At 42.1% G+C, this 20,340-nt stretch overlaps 1 protein-coding gene across 1 annotated transcript in view; it reads left to right on the forward strand.

The window, feature by feature from the left end:
* Nucleotides 1-319: 319 nt before the first annotated feature.
* LOC143929873 (beta-microseminoprotein-like) overlaps nucleotides 320-20,340 on the forward strand; it is an 83,327-nt gene continuing 63,306 nt past the window's right edge. The window contains exon 1 of the mRNA XM_077453833.1: nucleotides 320-483. Coding sequence (XP_077309959.1) covers nucleotides 403-483 — 81 coding nt within the window. The 5' untranslated portion in view covers nucleotides 320-402. The remainder of the gene's footprint in view (nucleotides 484-20,340) is intronic.

Consider the following 20,340-nt stretch of genomic DNA (forward strand, 5'->3'; position numbering starts at 1 on the left):
GGCAATTTAACCTAACTTCTAAACTAATAGCACCCACCTAAAGTGGTGGGCGCTACAGAAGCCTAATAAACATACTTGCTAACAGTCATTAACATTTTCCTGGGACAATCCCGATTTTTGGACCTTTGTCCCGATTTAAGCTTGTCTCGATTATTTTCCTGGGATTTTGGTTTTGTCCCGGGAAAATCGGGAATGTTTTGGGTTAAAAACGGCAGCGGGCTACACAAAGATGGCTACTGCCGTTGCCACGAGCATTGTTCTCCCTTGTGTTCAGTGGAGAGGAGAGGGCAGCCAATCAGCTTCTCTCTTCAGTGGCTGCAGGGATTGAAGACCCCCTATCCTCTCCACTGAACACAACAGGAAGAGATCAGCCGCTGCCAACCCTCACTCCCGTGGAGCAACATGCAACCGCTCCCCTTCAGATTAATGATGGCTCAGATCCCCCCCGCCAATATGGGAGAAAGCAAAGCAACGTGGCACAGAGTGAGGAAAACATGTCACGCTTATTAACCTGCCTAGATACTTGTTCTGTTATTGTTAAAGTCAATGTAGAAGTTAATGAATTCCAAAGTGATTTATTAAGGGGTTACTCTGAGATGTTTGCCTGGGATTGTTATATTTATGTCCATGACTTTATTATTTGTGCCTGCCTTGGGTGTAAATACCAATTTACTGAAGAACTACAAGAGCCAGCATGCCTGGCTTGTACTAAAATGGAATCCCATCCAGCATAGACACCTTTAGATACAGTAAGTGATTTGTAGAACCACAAGAACCAGCCTGAGTTGTTTGCTATATAATGACATTGCATCACCCAGCATGGTCTGGTCTCTAGAACTACAAGAGCCAGCATGCACTAGGGTACTTGGCATGATTACAGCATTTACAGATAACTAGGCTGAAGAACCACAAGAGCCAGCATGCCTTGTTTGCTGCATAATGACATTGCATCATCCAGCACGATTAGAGGGCCCTAATACTAGTAACACTGATTTTTGGTTCTTCTTATTCTGTTGATTGTTTATCACATAGCACCGCTTCTCCCAGGTACCCCAGTGCATGCTGGCTCTTGCAGTTCTTTATCCCATTTATCTCCTGCTGTCACCTGTACCAAGGACCATAGACCATGCTGAGTAATGCAATGTCATTATATAGCAAACAAGGCATGCTGGCTCCTGCAGTTCTTCACCCTAGTTTGTACCAAGTACTCCAGTGCATGATGGATCTTGTAGTTCTACAGACCACTTATCTCCTGGTGTCACTAGTATCAGACAATGCTGAGTGATGCAATGTCATTATATAGCATACAAGGCATGCTGTCTCTTGTAGTTCTTCATCCTAGTTATCTGTAAATGCTCTCATTATACCAAGTACCCTAATGCATTATGGCTCTTGTAGTTCTATAGACTAGTTTTCTTTGGATGCTGCCTCTTATACCAAGAACCCTAGATCATGCTGGTTCTTGTAGTTCTATAGACTAGATCTGTAAATGTGGCAATGTTTACCAAGTACCCCAGTGAATGCTGGCTCTTGTAGTTCTACAGACAACGCGTCTCCTGGTGTTACAAGCATCAGGGACCCCAGACCATGCTGGATGATGCAATGCCATTATGTAGCAAACAAGGCATGCTGGCTCTTGTAGTTCTACAGATCAGTCCTATGCCTACATACATTTGCTAGTAGGTGTCCCTCATTCCCATCTTAAAATGTTGGGAGGTATGCTATGTAGCTTAAAGAGGAACTGCAATCTGCTCACATAATTTGTAATAAAAATATCTTTGCCATTCTGAAGCTTCTCTCCAACCACTTTGCATATTATTTTATATGTAAAAGACAATATAAAAAAGTTCACAAATGAATGTTCCTTCAAAATATTGTAGCAGAGCATTTTTTATGCCCACATATAATTCACTCAGCTCTGTAAAAGATCACACAGTCTTATAAAATCTCAAAAGACAGGAGAAGTGGCACAGTAAGAAAGTCTTTTCTGTACTCCGTATGAAGCTTCCACCAATATTTCACCACGTGCGGTAATGACACTCCACTATGGGACTGCACTCACCAGAAACCAGCAATTATACAGCCTTTCAGTATAGACAATCTTTTCCACTCTTCCCCTGCTCCTCTGATTACATCCACCAGATGTCAGTATTGCACAACGAGGATTACAGAAACATGTAAAAGGAAAGGGAATGTCCACATAGTGTGATCCCGTTTCACTTATTTATTGATTCCAGAAACCCCCCAAAAAACAAGTTCTGCATACCACAATAACATAAAACAGAAGCATCTAAATAAAGTGCACTGTGCCTTAATGGTTCCGGCCACCAGAAGGGCTCCAAGGCATCTGCTGTGTACACCGGCGGATGGCTTCCCGGATGTTCGGCTGGTTGGAACGCACTCGCTGAGGAGCAGACATCACTTCCAGTAAGTCACAAAACTGACGCGTTTCATCATATCCTGACTTCGTCTGAGGGCGTGACCTAGCTACCGGAAACCAGCTTTTATGTATGTCCCATGGCATACATATACCTATACCATATACCCATACCTATATCAAGAATACATTTGCTGGTACATAACAACAAGAACTTTTAAATGGTAAAAAACTACTATGAATCATTAGTAGCACTAGATACATGATATTCCATATGAGTAAAAATTAAAAGGGCTGCATTAATTCAATATCTGGTACAACTACCAATATATTAAAAACCGGTTTATATATAGCGTAAACAAATCTAAAGAAATATATATATATATATATATATATAAAAAGAAACATGATTAAAAGGTTACGATTAAAATTTATTAATCATTCCTTGCAAATTCATCTTTAAAAAATAAACTAAAATCAGTGGATACATGATTAAATATATATAGAACTATCCTGATCTTGGTTACAACCCACTATCTATAGCTGATCCATTACGGACCATAGACATCAGTGCAACCTCTATGTTAATGCTCAAAAAGTTCCACACTGATGGTCCACATATTATAAACTTGACACAGAATGGCTCAATATGCCTGGGTGGGGGCATAAGCAGATAATGGAAGTCCTGCATACGTGAGTACTGGGTAACATCTCCTGAAAAGTGATCTATACACTGCCGTCACTCATCAAACCACTCAAAATCCACCATCCCGGGCTCCCAAAACTATGGGCATAAATCATTCGATACTTGATCGGCCGACCATCTCATCATGTATGGTTGTTCCCTAATTAATTTATATCCATTTATTATATATGAGGTCATATACAGTAGAGTAACGACTAGAAGATGTCTGTCATGTGCAAAAGATAGGAACATACAATTAAATTATAAAATTATAAGACAAAATTATTATAAGAAAAAGATATTATTTTATATTTAAAAAATATATTATAAAATATTTTTGCAATCTTTGGGGGAATTAAATATAAATGTAGGAAGGCCCATTATTAATTATTATTATAATTTTTTTTGTTGATGTCATAATGTAGAGCCCTCTTGCCACAAAGAGTTAATCCAGCTCTGAGCAATCATCTTTTATTGTTCAGTGAGATAAATCTTGACAGAGGAAAACTTTGTCAAATCCTCCCCCTTGCTGTGAGTGACAGGTGATTTACATATCTCATGCACTAACCTGAGAGACATGCGTTATTTTTTAATTCCCTCCCACTCCTTTCTTCTGCCACACTGCAAGGATTGGCTGTTCCACACCTCAGCATGATTTGGTATACTGAAGTCATGTAGGGACTTTTCTGGGTTTTGACTGGATGTTAGTAATCATAGCAGAAGTTCAGTGTAAGAAATACACAGGAGAAAATGCAAATGCAAATGATAAGGGGAGTGTAGAAGTGCGCTGGGAGTCTACTGACATCACGACTCCACCCACAAAATCTGCAGTTTTTCAGGTCTCATAACAGACAGAGAGGAGACATTTGACAGATAAGTATACATGCAGGAGGCATGTATATCCTTCTAGATGACCAATATTGCAGTCGTTTAGAAAGGATGAGAGTGGGTTTACATCCACTTTAAAGGATCAGGAATAACATGTAATTTCCTTCTACTTCACCATTAAGGGCACACACCCAACCACTCGCTTTTCCCAATCTCTAACAGATATGGATTACATTTTGTAGAAAAAAATTACCTCCCTTCACCCCACAAAACTTATTGAGTTAGCAGTTACATCCTATTAAGTAGCGGAGACTAATTAGTATTATCAAGAAATAATTCTGTTTTGGTATTTTAACTTGACATTATTCTGGATTTTCTGGAGGTAGTTTAGGGTCTGATCTTGTAGTTGTCGGTTTATAGTATTTTTTCATAGTGGATATGGATAGAATCACAAAGACAGCAAACTGCATCTGTTTTTGCTCTTTTCATCGTCCTTCAAAGTATGGGTCATGTTTCCAGCATAACTACCACTTCCAGGCAGCTTACTGTATTTTACGCTTGTTCCTGCTGCAATGAAATTGCTCAGCGTGTCTTCCCCTACAATGCTTGCCAAATACTGCCAAATACTCCTTTGTCTCCAATATTTTGTTTGCATAAGTTACCTGCTAAATGTTAACTATACAAATATCACACAACAGGATCATATAAACCAGAAGCCTCCACCCTACTGAAATTTTCCATTTACAAAACATTTATATTTGCAATTGACCTTTCAACTGAACCAAACATTTACACAAATGGCAATTCCTTTAAGCAAATGTTAGCAACTCCCTTTTTTAACAAACCATTTGGATAGGGAATTGGGCCAAGATTACATTTTCTTTTTACAGCTATACAGTATAACGCTGTATAATACAAACATTTTTTTCCTGCAGTGTCTATTTTTCTAGCACTATAAATTGGGTCATGAGTTGTCAACGTGGTTTCCGCAAGCACATCCTACTATAGAAAAAGATGACTTATGACAGTTATTTTATATAAAGATCACCTTACACTTCATATTGGATAGATACATAATATGCTTGCACACACAACACACAGTGAATTTAAAGTGATTTTAAAGGTTTCTTTAAAAAAACAAAACAAAAAAACAAACATATTATACTTACCTCCTCTGTGCAAGGGTTTTGCACAAAACTGCCCCGATCCTCCTCTTCTGGGGTCCCCTGGTGGCGCTCCTGGCTCATCCTCTGCATCGAGTGCCCCCATGGAGTGCTGCATTCCATGGAGGCACTCATTCGGGCTTGCTCCTGAGTCCTTGTGTCCTGCTGCTGTGTCCATTGACACAGACAGCAGTACTCGGCCCCACCCCCGGCTCACGTGTCACTAGATTTGATTGACAGGAGGACCTGAGACAGCGGCTGGAGCTGCTGGGCTCTTTTTGACCCCAGATCTCTCAGTAAAGAGAGACCTATCATCCTTTTTTTCTATTACAAGGGATGTTTACATTAATTGTAATAGGAATAAAAGTGATTAAAAAAAAAAAAAAGGGACCGTGTTCGCATGCAAAAGCAAACACATATGTAAGTCATGCCCACATATGTAAATGGTGTTCAAACCCAACATTTGAGGTATCACCATGATCATTAGAGTGTCAGTAATAATTCTAGTGCAAGACCTCCTCTGTAATTCTAAACAGGTAACCTATAAAAAAATGTAAGTACTGTAGTTTGTCGCCATTCCACGAACGTGCGCAATTTTAAAGCATGACGTTGGGTATCTATTTACTCAGCATAACATCATCTTTCACTATATAAAAAAATTGGGATAACTATTGTGTGTTTTTTTTTTTTTTATTCATTCAAGTGTATTTTTTAACCACTTCAGCCCCGGAGGATTTGGCTGGCCAAAGACCAGAGCACATGTTGCAATTTGACACTGTGTCATTTTTAACTAACACTTGCATGGTCATGCGTCATGACTCCCAAACAAAATTTACATCCTTTTTTCCCACAAATAGAGCTTTCTTTTGGTGGTATGTGGTATTTGATTGCCTCTGCGGTTTTTATTTTTATGCTCTATAAACAAAAAAAGAGCGACAATTTAAAAAAAAATGCATTATTGTTTACTTTTTGCTAGAATAAATATCCTCAAAAAATCTATAAAAAAACATTTTTCTCCTCAGTGTAGGCCGAGACGTATTCTTCTACATATTTTTGTTAAAAAAAAAATTGCAATAAGCGTTTATTGATTGGTTTTCGTAAAAGTTATCGCATCATATTTTATGGCATTTTTATTAATAATTTTTTATTACTAGTAATGGCGGCGATCAGTGATTTTTTTTTTTTTAATCATGACTGCAACATTATGGTGGACAGATCGGACAATTTTGACACATTTTTGGGACCATTCACATTTATACAGCGATCAGTGTGATTAAAATTGCATTGATTACTGTGTAAATGTGACTGGCAGAGGTTAACACTAGGTGGCGCTGTAGGGGTTAAATGTGTCCTGGTGAGTGATTCTAACTGTGGGGGGTGGGCTAGCTGTGACACATCACTGATCATAGCTCCCGATCACAGGGAGCTATGATCAGTGAAACTCTCACTAGGCAGAACGGGGAGATGCTTGTTTACATTAGCATCTCCCTGTTCTTCCTCTCCGTGAGACGATCGCAGGTATCCCCGTGGAATTGTGGTATAACATGATTTCGCGCAGCGAAGCCAATCTGCCACAGTTAAAAAAAAAAAATTGCATTTAAAATACCGCTGCGCTAATACTGTGTGACAAAAAATATTGCAACGATCCTCATTTTATTCTCTAGGGTCTCTACTTAAAAAATTCTATAATGTTTGGGGGTTCTAAGTAATTTTTCAGCAAGAAATACTAATTTAAACTTATGTAACATAACGCAAACAAAAAGTTACAGAAAAGGCCTGGACTTCAAGTGGTTAAAGGGAATTCAAGATAAATGCTTTATGTAATTATTAGAGGTTTGAAATTATGCATACTGTATATAAGGATAAACCAGAGTGATGACAGGGGTTAAACAAAGCTACACTTTCTTTAAACAAAAAATATGAAATTTTGTTTTGACATACAGTGGGAAGAACAAGTATTTGATACACTGCCGATTTTGCAGGTTTTCCTACTTAACCACTTGCCGCCCGCCCTATAGGCAATTGACGGCGGCAAAGTGGTTTCATAATCCTGACCGGACGTCATATGACGTGATCAGGATTATGAGCCGCTGCGCGCCCCCGGGGGCGCACATCGCGGCGATCGTTGTTGCGGGGTGTCAGTCTGACACCCGGCAACTACGATCTCGGTAAAGAGTCTCCGACGGAGACTCTTTACCACGTGATCAGCCGTGTCCAATCACGGCTGATCACAGTGTAAATGGGAAGAGCCGGTGATCGACTTTCCCTCACTCGCGTCTGTCAGACGCGAGTAGAGGAGAGCCGATCGGCTGCTCCTCTGACAGGGGGGGTCTGTGCTGATTGATTATCAGCACAGCCCCCCCGAGGATGCCCACACTGGACCACCAGGGACGCCACCAGACCACCAGGGAAAAGGTAATCCTCCCTAGACCACCAGGGATGCCAGTCAGCACAATGGGTGCCAATCAGTGCCCATAATGGATGCCAATCAGTGCCCACAATGGGCATCACTGATTGGCATGCATTATTGTTTGGCACTGATTGGCATCCATTACTATAGTATAACACCAATGCCGCCTATGAGTGCCCACCTGTGCCGCCTATGAGTGCCCACCTGTGCCGCCTATCAGTGCCCACCTGTGCCGCCTATCAGTGCCCACCTGTGCCGCCTATCCATGCCCATCCATGCCCATCTGTGCCACCTATCCATGCCCATCTGTGCCGCCCATCTGTGCCGCCCATCCGTGCCGCCCATCCGTGCCAGCTATCAGTGCCAATTTGTGACACCTATCAGTGTCCGTCCGTGTCGCCCATCCGTGTCGCCCATCCGTGTCGCCCATCAGTGCCGCCTATCAGTGCCACTTCATTGGTGCCCATCAGTGCCGCCTTATCAGTGCCCATCAGTGTAGCACCATCAGTGCCCATCAGTGAAGGAGAAAACGTACTTATTTACAAAGTTTTGAAACTGAAACAAAAAAAAACATTATTTTTTTCAAAATTTTCTGTATTTTTTTATTTGTAGCGCAAAAAATAAAAACCGTAGAGGTGATCAAATACCACCAAAAGAAAGCTCTATTTGTGGGAAAAAAATGATAAAAATTTCATTTGGGTACAGTGTAGCATGACCGCGCAATTGTCATTCAAAGTGCGACAGCGCTGAAAGCTCAAAATTGGTCTGGGCAGGAAGGTGTTTAAGTGCCCTGTATTGAAGTGGTTAAACATATAGAGGTCTATCATTTTTATCATAGGTACTCTTCAACTGTGAGAGATGAAATCTAAAACCAAAATCCAGAAAATCACATTGTATGATTTAAAAAAAATTTTATTTGCATTTTATTGCATGACATAAGTATTTGATCACCTACCAACCAGTAAGAAATCCGGCTCTCATAGACCTTTTCTCCACTCATTACCTGTATTAACTGCACCTGTTTGAACTCGTTACCTGTATAATAGAAACCTATCCACACACTCAATCAAACAGACTCCAACCTCTCCACAATGGCCAAGACCAGAGAGCTGTGTAAGGACATCAGGGATAACATTGTAGATCTGCACAAGGCTGGGATGGGCTACAGGACAATAGGCAAGCAGCTTGGTGAAAAGGCAACGGTTGGCGCAATTATTAGAAATTGGAAGAAGTTCAAGATGACGGTCAATCTCCCTCTGTCTGGGTCTCCATGCAAGATCTCACCTCGTGGGGCTTCAATGATTACGAGGAAGGTGAGGGATCAGCCCAGAACTACACGGCAGAACCTTGTCAATGATCTGAAGAGAGCTGGGACCACAGTCTCAAAGAAAACCATTAGTAACACACTACGCCGCCATGGATTAAAATCCTGCAGTGCACGCAAGGTCCCCCTGCTCAAGCCAGCGCATGTCCAGGCCCGTCTGCAGTTTGCCAATGACCATCTGTATGATCCAGAGAAGGAATGGGAGAAGGTCATGTGGTCTGATGAGACAAAAATAGAGCTTTTTGGTCTAAACCCCACTCGCCGTGTTTGGAGGAAGAAGAAGGATGAGTACAGCCCCAAGAACACCATCCCAACCGTGAAGCATGGAGGTGGAAACATCATTCTTTGGGGTTGCTTTTTTGCAAAGGGGACAGGACGACTGCACCACGTTGAGGGGAGGATTGATGGGGCCATGTATCACGAGATCTTGGCCAACCTTCCTTCTGTAAGAGCATTGAAAATGGGTCGTGGCTGGGTCTTCCAGCATGACAACGACCCAAAACATAATCAAGGCCATTAAGGAGTGGCTCCGTAAGAAGCATCTCAAGGTCCTGGGGTGGCCTAACCAGTCTCCAGATCTGAACCCAATAGAAAAGCTGAAGGGAGCTGAAAGTCCGTATTGCCCAGCGACAGCTCCAAAAGTTGAAGCATCTGGAGAAGGTCTGTATGGAGGAGTCAGCCAAAAACCCTGCTGCAGTGTGTGCAAACCTGGTCAAGAACTACAGGAAATGTATGATCTCTGTAAATGAAAACAAAGGTTTCTGTACCAAATATTAAGTTCTGCTTTTCTGATGTATCAAATACTTATGTCATGTAATAAAATGCAAATTAATTACTTAAAAATCATACAATGTGATTTTCTGGATTTTTGTTTTAGATTTCGTCTCTCACAGTTGAAGAGTTCCTATGATAAAAAATACAGACCTCTATATGCTTTGTAAGTAGGAAAACCTGCAAAATCGGTAGTGTATCAAATACTTTTTCCCCCCACTGTAATTATGCAATGCAATCCCATAGAACTACGAAATTCCATAGAATTTAAAATGGAGCTTCACTCAGAAAGAGAAGTACTGCTGGTTTGCGCCCTCCCCTATGCTTGTGTTGGAAGGGGAGAGAGTGAGTACTGATTTTTCACAAGCATCGGTACCCCCGCAATGCAGCGGACATGTTCCTGCTGTCCCACTTAAAGGAGCCAATGTACAGCTACGACAGTTCGTGGGATCATGCCAACCTGCTGCAGTATAATGACGGCGGCTGGTCAGCAAGTGGTTAAGTGGTTATATGAGATCATTTTGACTTTGTATGTCCAAATCTCCTCAGAGGGCTATACAAGCTTCAGACCTGCTTATATTCAGCAGATTATGTGTACCTTAGACCCTTGGCTGTTTTCATTTTAGGGCCTTCAATACCAGGAATGTTGTGATGAACCCTAAAGCAGCAGGTAGGAGGCTCAAACAATTCTCTGAAACACCAGAATCGAAATGCCAACAAGCAAGCCATAAAAATGTACATATATATTTATTGTTGCTTTAAAATATATATATATTTTTTTAATTAACTTTTTTTTTTTTTTTTTTTACATTTTATATTTTAACCACTTGCCGACCGCCTCACGCAGCTATACTGCTGCAGAATGGCACGGGCAGGCAGAGTAGCGTATGGGCACAGGGTTGTCACCTGTCTAGGATTCACCCGGACAGTCCAGGTTTTGAATCATGTGTCCAGGTTTCAGTCCTCTTGAAATTATTCAGACTAGGCCGTGGCTCCCCAAGTAACCAAGATAGTCGCACACAAATCTGTCGCCCGGCTGTGGGCTGCTGTCTGGGGGCAGATTTGGCATCACTGGAGGGGCAGGGTAATGATGTCAGCGAGAGAAATTTGGTCACACTCACTGTTTGCTAAAGCATGCTATGCGCACCACAGTACTATTGTCCTTGGGGCACCCAAAGGTGTCCCAGGCTGCTAAAGTGTTCAGGTTTGGCTTGAAGAAAAGGTGCCCGAGGTGGTCGGCATCTTTTCAGGAGATCCGTCATCAGGGGGAGGCCACTGATTCATGGCCTCTCCCTCACAATCGCTCCTGGCAAATGAGAAGATTCCTCTGCTTCTGTAATGTAAACAGAAGCAGAGGAAGTGATCTCATCTCTCCTCGTGCAGCCTTTTCGTTCCGGCGTTCCGAGGAGAGAAGACATCCCAGTGAGTCTGCATCAACACAACACTGACACTAGCACACATAGGCACATAACGCCCCCTCCCCCGAGATCACCCTCCCGTCACCCCCTGCCACAGTGACACCAATACCAGTTTTTATTTTTTTTACTGATCACTGATTACTGCATGTAATTTTTACTAATTACTGGTGTCATTTGTGACTGTTATAAGTGTTACGGCAGTTAGTGGTAGGCCCCTTTAGGTCTAGGGTACCCCCCTATCTCCCCCCAATAAAGGTTTATCCCCTTGAACACCCCACAGTTAACCCTTTCATCACCTGTCGCCAGTGTCACTAAGTTATCTTTTTTCTGATCACTGTATTATGCCGCGTACACACGATCGGAAATTTCGCCCTGCAAAACACCGATGAGAGCTTTTGGTCGGAAAATGCGACCATGCGTATGCTCCATCATACTTTTGCTGGCTGAATTCCCGCCGGCAAAAGAGTATGAGCAGGTTCTCAATTTTTTCGGTCGGAAAAAGTTTCAATTTGAAATTACGATCGTCTGTAGCAATTCCAACGCGCAAAAATCCTATGCATGCTCGGAAACAATTTGATGCATGCTCGGAAGCATTGAACTTTTTCTCAGCTCATAGTAGTGTTGTACGTCACTGCGTTCCTGATGGTTGAAAGTTAAGCAAACCTTTGTGTGGCCGTGTGTATGCAAGCCAAGCTTGAGCGGAATTCCATCAGAAAAACCATGCAAGAAATTTTCCGACGGAAAATCCGCTCATGTGTACGTATCACTAGTGTCACAGGTGACGCTAGTTAGCCAGGTAGGTATTTAGGTTCACCGTCATCTTTTCATAGCATCAGGTACCCCCATATACTACATAATAAAGATTTTAACCCCCTGATTGCCCCTTAGTTAACCCTTTAACCAGTGATCACCTTATAAACAAAAAATTATGGAAAGAATCCCAAAAAGATGTTCATCAGAGAGGACAAACCAGGTATAACAAGATTTTATTAAAGCTTTTGCACACATGTATATACAAAAATGACTGATAAACATCCCTCAATAAATTCAAACCCATTAAAATTAAGACTAGGTCTTAATGTGACACTGGGGTCTCTTCTCTATGTATCAGCATGCACCACATCCATTCCATCTACACATATTTTAGTTTTCTATGGAGAAATGCCCACAATGGCCATGTGAGATTTGATGAAAAAATATATGTATGTATCAAAAAAGGGCTGATACTGTAAATAGTTTCCTCCAGGATGAGATCAATGTATTGACTTACTCCACTAGGACAGACAATAAAGGAAAATCATTATCAATTGATTCCATAGATTTTCATTTCAGATGCCAAATAACCATACAGCAAGATATCACTATTCTGGCATGTGCATAGTAGGGTCCTGAATGGTACTTCAGCTAACACCACTTTACCCAGCAGAAGTAACAAATAGAGCAATTTAACAGGGAAATAAACAGATACTTAGGATTAGAGCAATCACTTCATTTAGATAGTGTTTGATACAGCTCACCATTTGACGTCCTCTTATACTGTGTTCCTTTTTGCTCATTCATATTTGTTTCTGCTTACAAATAAGTCCACATATCATGTGGGTAGTGGCCTGAATGTCGGTTCAGAACAGATGTCCATACACATCAGATCAAATCGCTGACCTGTATTGTCGATATTTGTATATTGGTCATCCTATGCCGTCACTTGGTGATAATTATATTGATATGTCCATTCATAGAATGCTTCCCAGTTTGTTCATCACCTCAGTGCAGTCATGTAGTGGAGTTTGGATGAAAAAAGGTATAGCGCTATAAAAGTTTTCAGTATACCGGTGTTCATCTTCCATACAGCATGATGCTGTTTCAATTGCTAACCGTATAACTGTTACGGGTGACGCTGGTTAGTTTGTTTTTTATATCCGCCGTTTATTACCTAATAGAGGTTTAACCCCCTGATCGCCCGGCAGGTGATATCAGTCAGGTTTTAGGGTCAGTTAGGGTCAGCGTCCCCCCAGGCAGCATCAGGTTAGTGCCAGTACGCACGCAGCATACACCTCCCTTAGTTGTATAGTGTCTGAACGGATCAATGTCTGATGTGATCATATCTATACTAGTGTCCCCAGCAGTTTAGGGTTCTCAAAAATGCAGTGTTAGCGTGACCAGCCCAGATACCTGCTAGCACCTGCGTTTTGCCCCTGCGCCCAGCCCAGCCCAGCCCATCCAAGTGCATTATTGATCGACTGTCACTTACAAAACACAACACACATAACTGCAGCATTCACAGAGTCAGGCCTGATCCCTGTGATCGCTAGCAGTTTTTTTGGTAGCGTTTGATACAGTTGCTGACAGCCTAGGAGCTTTTTTACCAGTGACTCTTACTAGTGTACCAGTAAATTTAGAGCCCAAAATGCCAAATCGAAGGTACACTAGTGAAGAAGCCTACACATTTCTGAGCATGACAGATAGTGAAGAGGAAGTCACTCTAAAAAGAAAAAAAGCAGTGCTCTAGAGAAACCTATACATAAGACATAGTTCAAAAGAATAGTAATTTTTTGAATGCTCTAAAAACAATGTTCATCCAAGGAACTTGTGCACAATTGTTAATATGACAAGATATTGATAACATGGTGTATCAGTCATTATATAAACTGAGGCACTTCAACATAAGTTATATACGATACCGCCAGTTCGCCAGGTCACACTGGGTTAACATCACTCACTGTCTCCAATCTCTATGGGTGAGCCGATGTCCCAGGGTGTAGAGCAGGGTATGGTGCTCACCACGGATTATGCACCGGATGATGGCTTTCGGTGTGAACTCCTATATCCTGCTGTGCAGGGCAAGCTTTGGATATGCACTGTACCGGTTTTGACGGGTGTAGAGTTATGACGGCATCACACGAGACGTTCAGCGTGTCTGAACACCGCCGCCAGACATGCAGGGAGCTCATGCCGGAGATCGGAAGTTTCAATCACACGGAGCCAGGATACCTCGAAAGGCGGAAGCAATCTCCGAAAGGCTGGAACATAGCGGGCTAGATCGTAATTCTTAGGGTTGTCATAACAACATCAACTAACATGTTTCGCACGCATGAGCCTTCTCAAAGTCAAGGACGCTTGTGGCAACCCAGTTTTAAAGGCACCTCAATGTCAGGGGGCAGGGAACAATACCAAAATAATGTTAACCCCTTGTGATAAATATGAGCTTAAGAAAAATGAGAGTTGTACATCCATAACAAACAAACTACAGATAAGAGAAAATGCAAATTACAAAATTATTTAAAACAGATTGTAATGCTTATCTGGAAGTGTATATAGTATCTAAATAATAATGATGAAAAAAAAAAAAAAAAATAAAAAAAAATATTGACTAATCGTCAAAAATTATTATAAAAAAAACGTATTCAGTGAGAAAGTCAAAAATATGGAAAAAAAAAAGAAAAAATATATAAAAATATATCACATGTAAATAATAAATAATATAATGAAAAATATATATGATATATACAAAGAAAAAAGAATCGTGATAGAAAATAGGGGTAATGAAAAATTTAGATGGTGGTAAATGTTGTGTGATAATCTTACCATTAATATTGTGTGTTACAAGCTGCAATATCAATCATAAAATATTCCAGGAACCTTTTTTGGCAATTTTGACCCATAGAGAATTTTTTTTAGTTTTTATTTAGTGATACTGAGAACATCAATCTCTTCGTTGAGGCCATCAGGCGAAAGGGAACCAAACGAATATATCCAAAAAAGTCTCCCTTCGACAAAGAAGGGAGAATCTTTAATTGTCAGTTAAGGTGCCCTTTGGGATGGCCTCAATTGCAAAAACCTGTCTGAGATGCTTATTATGTACTTGGTGAAAATGTTGAGGGATTCTGTGTTTTGTACAACCCTTTTTCATCACTCATCTGTCAGATTCAGTCTCAGAATACGATCCTGTAGACGACAGCGGCTCCATGACAGATAGCTCTGATGACGGAGTTGTGGTCCCTGCCAAGGTCAGGCGTACCAGACCTCGATCTTCTTCTTCAGCTGTTGAGGTGCAAGAACCACAGGGCTCTCGTATGGAGCAGAGAAGTACTATTGCCGTTCATATTTCTGGTGAACTGGCAAGCACCAGTGGCCTAGTACACCCTGATTGTAGTCAAACCAGCACTGCAGTAACACGTAGTGATGTGGCGAGTCCCATAAGTGCAGTTCAAGCTGGCGAGGTGGTAAGCACAAGTAGTGTCCCGCTGCCACCAAGAAGACAAAGACAGGCCCATCAAGCCCATAGTGCCCTTCCTGCTGCATTTGCCAATCCTAATTAGGAGCCCACCACTTCTGCAACACCCGTACTTCTCCTATTTACTGGCCAAGCCGGTATTCAGGTGCAAACAGTTGATTTTACGTCACTTGATTTTTATTTTTTTGTTTTTCACCGAAGATCTCTATAGATCTATTGTGGACCAAAGTAATTTGTATGCGAGTCAATTCATCGCCGCTAATCCCCAGTCCTCCTTTGCCAGAGATTGGAAACCAATTACGGTTCCCCCATTTAAGACCTTTCTGGGCCTATCCCTCGACATGGGCATAGTTAAAATGAGTATGTTGCGGTCATATTGGTCCACTGACCCTATTTACCATATGCCCCTGTTCTCTGCCTCCATGACCAGGGCACGATACGAGCAGATCTTGCGGTTCATGCATTTCAACGACAATGAATTCTGTCGTCCTCGTGAAGACCCTGGATATGATCGGCTCTACAAAATTCGGCCTCTCGTAAACACTTTCAGCCAACATTTTGCAGACTTGTTTACTCTTCATCAAGTTGTCGGCATTGATGAGTCCCTGATTAAGTTTTCTGGCCGCTTGTCTTTCAAACAGTATTTTCCCAGCAAGTGTACCATATACGGGGTCAAGATGTATAACCTCTGTGATAGGGCCACAGGCTATACATGTAGTTTTATGGTTTACGAGGGAAAAGATAGTCATGTAGAGCCGCCGAACTGCCCAGATTACATAAGGAGTGCTGGCAAGATTGTGTGGGACTTGGTGTCACTCTTGTTCGGAAAGGGGTACCATTTGTATGTGGACAATTATTACACAAGCGTGCCAATTTTTAGTCACTTGTTTTATCATCAGATTGGCGCATGTGGCACCGTGCGATCTAATTGGGGCTTTCCCCAGCGGCTTATAGATTCCCATCTTAGGCTGGGGGAGAGAGCCTGCTTGAAGTGTAATAACTTGCTCGCTGTGAAGTGCAGGTATAAGAATATTTTCGTTCTTTCCTCCCTTCATGCAGACATGATGGTCCAAATTCCTACGGTGCCTGGTGTTGTGGAGCTCAACGACCAGTTGTTGGCAGTGTACATAGTTGCCCGTATGGCCAGACGCTGGTACAAAAAAGTGTCTGTTTATTCATTTCAATTGGCTTTGCTGAACGCTCGTGCTATACAGAGCTTCAGGATGGGCTGGATCCTTCCTTAAATTCCAGGAAGAGATCGTCAGAGCCCCTCTGTTTCCAGATGGTGCTCCACCTCACCTTCCCAATCCAAATGCAGTAAGCCGGCTGCATGAGAGGCATTTTCCGTATGTTCTCCCGAGTACCCCTACCCAACGAGCCCCCCCCAAAAAAAGATGACGTATCTGCAGCAAGTGCAGATATAGGCGTGACACCTGCTATTATTGTCCCTCCTGTCCTGACAATGCTGGTCTTTGCATTGGTGAATATTTTGAACGCTGCCATACACTATTTGAGTATTAGCGTAATGTGCAGCACTGCACAGACTAGGACACACATTCACAGGGTCTCCCAAGATGCCATCGCATTTTTGAGAGACCCAAACCTGGAACCGTTACAGTTACTACCATTTCAGTTACAAAGAAAAGTGTAAAAAAAAAATCCATTTAATATTTTATTGGTTTTAAGAGGAAGAAAGGCGAACACTTTATCAACATCAAATATAACATATTATGCATGCCTATATGCTAATCTAATATACATATACATTTATTTTCTTCCAAGACCACGATCATGTACTCGAAATACAACAAAATCAACTATCTTATTATAATTATAATCCCCCCATTACATCAAGTCATCTCCCACCCTTAATCAAAGTATATCTCAGACTCCATCTTGGGGGATTCTATCTATATATTCCTGAAGTGTATAGCACTCTCTTACCTCTATATTTACAAACAAAAACAAAAAACAAAAAAAACCTCTCCTCTCGTCCTCCTCCTCCTACCCCCCCCCCCCCCCCCATCCAGCCCCCTCCCTTACCAAGCATCTGCTAGCCACATCTTTTATTTTCAGTCATTGGGATTCACATTTATAAGGGCTTTTCCCTCTTCTGTATTAATGAAAAGATTCCATGGAGACCATGTTTTCAGATATGTCCCTCGTTTTTGGATGTCCAGACCAAATCCTCCATAAGGCTTAATTGTTCTACTCTTTTAAGCCACAATCCTACTGTTGGTGGTTGTGTCTGCTTCCAGGTATGTGGAATACATGCTTTGGCTGCATTCAGCAGGTGGCATAGAATAGATTGATTTAATGATTTAACTGGGATTTTAGTATCTTGTAATAGGAAGAAAGATGGATCCTCCGGAATCTCCTGATCACTAAATTTTTGAGCAATTCTCTGAACTTCCTTCCAAAAGTTCTCTATTTTAGGGCAGGACCAGAAAATATGCATTAACATCCCCTCCTTCCCCCGCAGCGACATCAATTGTCTGATACCTCCGGGTAGCATTTATTTAGAAATGCTGGGGTGCGATACCACCGAGACAGAATCTTAAAATTTGTCTCCTGCATTCTTATGCAGATTGACGACTCAAATGTATTGTATTATATTAGTACACTGCTCTTCCGTAAAGGTTCAATCCAAATCTCTCTCCCACCCCCTAAAAAAGGGCAACCTAAAGTCCTCTAAGGGTGCAACCAGCAACGGGTACGTTTTAGAGAGATTTTGATAAAGTACACCGCTTCCATTACAATATCCCTCAAAGATTGTTAAAGTGTACTCATACCTACTTGGTGGGATTAAAGTATTTAAGAAGTGTCTCAGCTGTACCGCCAGCCAAAAATCCAAATGATATGGCAAAGATCCTTTTGTCAATGAAAATATCGTGGGCATATGTTCCCCCTGTTAAAAATTGAGAGGCCTGGAAGATCCCTTGGTCTATCAGTGCCATGAATTTTCCCTTCCTCAGACTCGGTTCAAACTGGGGATTCCTCAGTATTGGAAACAATGGTGAGATTATTGCCGAAAGTTTACCCTTAGAGAAGAGCTTAAAGCCCATCTTTAGGGTGGGCCCTATCAAGGAATGTGCCTTCGTAGTAGTCAAAAGGTCTTTATAACAACAAGTGGCTCGTTGTAGTAAAGCACTGTTCTGAGCCTGCTCCAGGCCATATCTTCCCATCCCCATGTCTACTCCAATCAAGCAGGTGGCTTAATAAAGCCGCTTGGTAATATTTGTACAAGTCTGGTACAGCTAGTCCACCCTTTTGTTTGGGTATAGTCAACAGGGTTCTGCTAATCCATGGGTGTTTATTTGCCCAAATAAATCTAGCAAGAAGGGAGTGTATCTGTTTGAAATAATATTTAGGTATAGCAATGGGTAGTGCTTGAAATAAATACAGAAATTTCGTCAGAATATTCATTTTAATAATATTACACCTCCCAAACCAGGAGTGGAACCCTCTCTGCCATCTCTCCAAAAGAACTCACACTTTATGTAATATTGGTGGAAAATTTAGATTATATGTATGGGAAAGGTTTGCTGGGATAAAAGTTCCCAGGTATTTCAAAGCTTGATCTGACCATTTAAATGTATAACTTGCCTTCAGGGTTCCTAATATGTCGTTAGATATCCCAACTCCCATTGCTTCCGATTTTGATAAGTTGATCTTAAAGTATGATACTGAGACATATATCTCTATTGCTTGAAGAAGGTTAGATAAGGATACTGTCAGAAACCATGAAACAGACTGAGACAGAAGTACAATAAAATCCCATTTGTTTATTAATAAAAATAAAAAGGTACTGTAAATAGAAAAAAGCGTAGTCAAGCATAGCCAGAGACCAGTAGCCAGATCGGGTAGTCTGCCAGTCCAAAGTTCATTAACAAGATCGGGTAATCAGGCAGGCCAGAAGTCAGGGATCCAAGGAGAGAAACTGCAAGCAGGATAAGAAGCCAGGAGGAATGTCAGCAAGCTAGTCTTGAAACAAACAGCAGGAGATGGTTCCTTGTGATGTGACCAACGCGAAGGCAAAGGAAAAAGTGAGCAGGAAGGCTTTAAATAGGCAGGTCAGACGAGCATCATAGGGAACAGCTGGTAACTGTGGAAAGAGAAGAGAGCTGGCAATTAGCCGACAGCTGAGGGGCCAGCCCAGAGGAGGAAGGGCTAAGCAGTACCCCCCCCCCCCCTCAATGACCCCTCTCCCTCGGAGGGCCACCGGGCTTGAGGGGAAACCATCTATGGAACTCACGGAGGAGGACAGGGGCATGTATGTCAGAGGATGATACCCAGGAGCGTTCCTCCGGACCGTACCCCTTCCAATGCACCAGGTACTGTATGCGCCCACGGAACCTACGGGAGTCAACAAATGGATTGTACCTCATACTCCTCATGGTTCTCAACCAGAATAGGTTAAGGACGTGGCACCGAGGTGGTAAATCGGTTACAGACCCACGGTTTCAATAAGGAGACATGAAACACATTTGAGATGCGCATATTAGGAGGAAGGTCCAACGCGTAAGCTACTGGGTTAATCCTGCGAAGGATACGGAAAGGCCCAATAAACCGAGGTGCAAACTTCAGTGAGGGAACATGAAGCCGTAGGTTGCGAGATGACAGCCAGACCCTGTCCCCAACCTGGTAGGAAGGCGCAGGCAGGCGTCTGCGGTCAGCATAGAGTCTGTACCTATCATTAGCATGACGCAAAGCCTCATGGACTTGTACCCAAGTGGAACGAAGACCACGGAGATGTTCCTCTAATGCAGGAATACTCTGCAGAAGGAACGAGTCAGGCAACATGGCAGGTTGGAAACCCTAATTCGCCATAAATGGAGACAATCGGGAGGCAGAATTCAAGGCACTGTTGTGAGCAAACTCTGCCCAAGGTAATAGGTCAGACCAGTTGTTATGATGGTCAGAAATATAGCAATTTAGGAATTGCTCCAAGGACTGATTGGCTCGTTCTACAGCCCCATTAGACTGCGGGTGATACGCAGAAGAGAACGCAAGCTGGATTCCCAACTGTGCACAAAAGGCTCACCAGAACCGGGAGACAAACTGACTGCCCCTATCCGAGACAATCACCTTGGGTAGCCCATGTAAGAGAAAGATCTCCCGAGCAAAAATGGA

The sequence above is a fragment of the Lithobates pipiens genome, unplaced genomic scaffold (genome assembly GCF_037356315.1).
Source record: "Lithobates pipiens isolate NorthernLeopardFrog02 unplaced genomic scaffold, aLitPip1_a1.2 Scaffold_25, whole genome shotgun sequence".
NCBI lineage: Eukaryota > Metazoa > Chordata > Amphibia > Anura > Ranidae > Lithobates > Lithobates pipiens.